This window comes from Coregonus clupeaformis, chromosome 18 (assembly GCF_020615455.1).
Source record: "Coregonus clupeaformis isolate EN_2021a chromosome 18, ASM2061545v1, whole genome shotgun sequence".
NCBI lineage: Eukaryota > Metazoa > Chordata > Actinopteri > Salmoniformes > Salmonidae > Coregonus > Coregonus clupeaformis.
In genome coordinates, this window is record NC_059209.1 from 34,781,235 (window position 1) to 34,784,080 (window position 2,846).

General features: G+C 45.5%; 1 protein-coding gene across 1 annotated transcript; it reads left to right on the plus strand.

The window, feature by feature from the left end:
• The first annotated feature begins 510 nt into the window (after window positions 1–510).
• Window positions 511–2,132, plus strand: LOC121587283 (calcium-dependent lipid-binding protein-like). The gene is made up of 4 exons (XM_041904196.1): window positions 511–590; window positions 1,196–1,358; window positions 1,477–1,596; window positions 1,878–2,132. Exons 2-4 carry the CDS (start codon window positions 1,206–1,208, stop codon window positions 2,031–2,033), a joined length of 429 nt encoding a protein of 142 aa, XP_041760130.1. The 5' UTR covers window positions 511–590; window positions 1,196–1,205; the 3' UTR covers window positions 2,034–2,132.
• Window positions 2,133–2,846: the final 714 nt, after the last annotated feature.

Below are 2,846 nucleotides of genomic sequence, written 5' to 3' on the forward strand. Positions count from 1 at the left end.
CGTCACAGAGAGAGTGGTATAACTGTAGTGTGTAGAGGCTTGGTCCCACATGACTCCCTATTCCCTTTACAGTGCACTACTTTTGAACATTAGTGCACTATATAGGGAATAGGGTGACATTTGGGACGTAAACATTGTCACTGTAGGAGTGGTCCTTATAATACCACTCCTACTGAAACAGTGGGCTGTGTGGCGCCTGTTGTCTTCATATAGATAGTGATCAATGGTATTATTGATGAATTATTCTAAACTCTATGCAGTACTATTTACCATCTCCACCCTCTACCTTACCTAACTGTTTATTCACTGGGCTGGCCTTTTGACATTATCTGGAATAGAATTTGTTCAATCAGCATTTCAGATAGTATCAGAATTTGCTGTTACACCTTCTAGGCTTCCATATGTCTCCTGGTAATATAGGGTGTGTTCTCATTGGTTAATTCATCACTAAGTAGTCCTACATACCACCTGTGGGTCATCATACCACCTGGGGGGGGCTGAGATCTTTATAAACAGCTAGATGGCACAGTAAGGACCATCAGCAGTTGGGTGACTAGAGAAAGACAGACGTCCATCTCAAGGATATACAGGTAAGACATTGTCTGTTGTTCTGGTTCTGTTCTTCTCGTCTACTACCACTCTCTCTCTCTCTGTCTCTCTCTCTCTCTCTCTCTCTCTCTCTCTCTCTCTCTCTCCCCCTGTCTCTCTTTCCCTCTCTCTTTCTTTCTCTATCTCTCTCTCTCTTTCTCTCTCTCTTTCTCTATCTCTCTTTCAATGCTCTCTCTCCATCTCTCTCTCTCCCTGTCTCTCTTTCCCTCTCTCTTTCTTTCTCTTTCTATCTCTCTCTTTCTCTCTCTCTTTCTCTCTCTCTCTTTCAATGCTCTCTCTCCATCTCTCTCTCTCCCTGTCTCTCTTTCCCTCTCTCTTTCTCTCTCGCTTTCTCTCTCTGTGTCGCTGTCTGTCTCTCTCTTCCTCCACTGACTGATCTCTTACTAAAGATAATACATCCTGATCTTTCAAGTTTGTAGTGTTAGTTTCAAGCTCTTATGGACACCCATCTGACATGTTTACATCTTCCTCTCCTCTCCTCTCCTCTCCTCTCCTCTCCTCTCCTCTCCTCTCCTCTCCTCTCCTCTCCTCTCCTCTCCTCTCCTCTCCTCTCCTCTCCTCTCCTCTTCTCTCTCCTCTCTCTCAGACAGTGTACCATGGCCTCTCTCTCTCTGTCCCTGGGTCTAATGGTGCTATGCACCCTGGCTCTTGTACAATGTGGCCCGTATGACGACCGCGTCAGGGTGTGGGGCATTAGTGCCACCAACCTGAAAGGAGACATCATCTCCCAACCAGACCCCTACGTCAAGGTGAATTTATTCATTTATTTAACCTTTATTTAACCAGAACAGTCAGTTAATGAAACGTTGTTATTTCATTAAAAAACGTTTAATAATAAAAGTCTACTGACAACATTATCTTCCTTAGGTGTGGTGCGGCCCAGCCTTCGGTGGCATGACCAGCATTCTGAAGAACCAGGCCAACCCCACCTGGCCCGGCGAGTTCAACTTCCTAGACGTCATCCACAAGTCTGTCCTGAAGCTAGAGGTGAGTTTCCCCCCTTACTATGTAAAGTGCTTTGAGCAATGGAAAAGCAATATGTAAATCCAATCAATTATGATGATGATGATGATGATGATGATGAGGAAGAGGAGGAGGAAGACATGGAGGACAAGGAGGATGAGGAGGAGAATTATGAGTATTATTTATTAGTATTATTATTATTTATTTTGTATTATTTTTATTATTATTGTTATTAGTATTGTTATTATTAATAAATTAATAAATATTTATGATGTTTTATTTATTATTGTAATTATTATTATTAGGTGTGGGATGACAACGTCGGACCAGATCACCGCCTGGGAACCTGCACCACCACCATCTACCCAGGAACACACATCGAGACCTGCCACCTGAAGAAAGGCACCGTCTACTACACCTACACCTACCAGAAGGATCACCAGCAACAGAAGGATGGTTAGATTGTAACCTATGACCTAGTGTCTGATTGGTTCTCTCACCATGTCACTCATGTATTCACTTCCGTATAGCATCAATTAAAAAAACGTGCTTTACAGCAAGATGGTCTCAGTCTGGCTTTATCATGTTATTTTATTGTTTTATGCTTTCTCAGAAGATGTCTTAGTGTCCTGCGTCAGTGTGTAGCGGTAGGACGGAGTCAGGCGCAGGACACAGAACTTAGTCAATGACGTACTTTACTTGTCACAAGTAAATAAACATATCTTCCACGCAGGGAAGAAAATACAGACTCACATGACAACAAAACAACGAACAATCACGCACAACACAATGAGGGAACCAGAGGGTAAAATAGGGAAACAAATTATCATAATTGGAACCAGGTGTGTGCAATATAGACAAAACAAGTAGAACAAAAAAACATAGATCGGTGGCAGCTAGTACTCCGATGACAACGAACGCCAAAGCCTGCACGAGCAAGGAGGAGGAGCAGCCTCGGCTGAATTCATGACAGAACCCCCCCATTGACGCGCGGATCCAGCCGTGCGCCGACACCGGCCTCGGGGACGGCCAGGAGGACACGGAGCAGGGCGAGTCAGATGACGACGGTGGAAATCCCTCAACAGGGACGGATCGAGGATGTCCCTCCTAGGAACCCAGCACCGTTCCTCCTGACCGTACACCTCCCACTCCACAAGATACTGCAGGCCCCCCACCCGACGCCTCGAATCCAGGATGGAACGGACCGAGTACGCCGGTGCCCCCTCGATGTCCAGTGGGGGCGGAGGGGCCTCCCGCACCTCAGACTCTTGGAG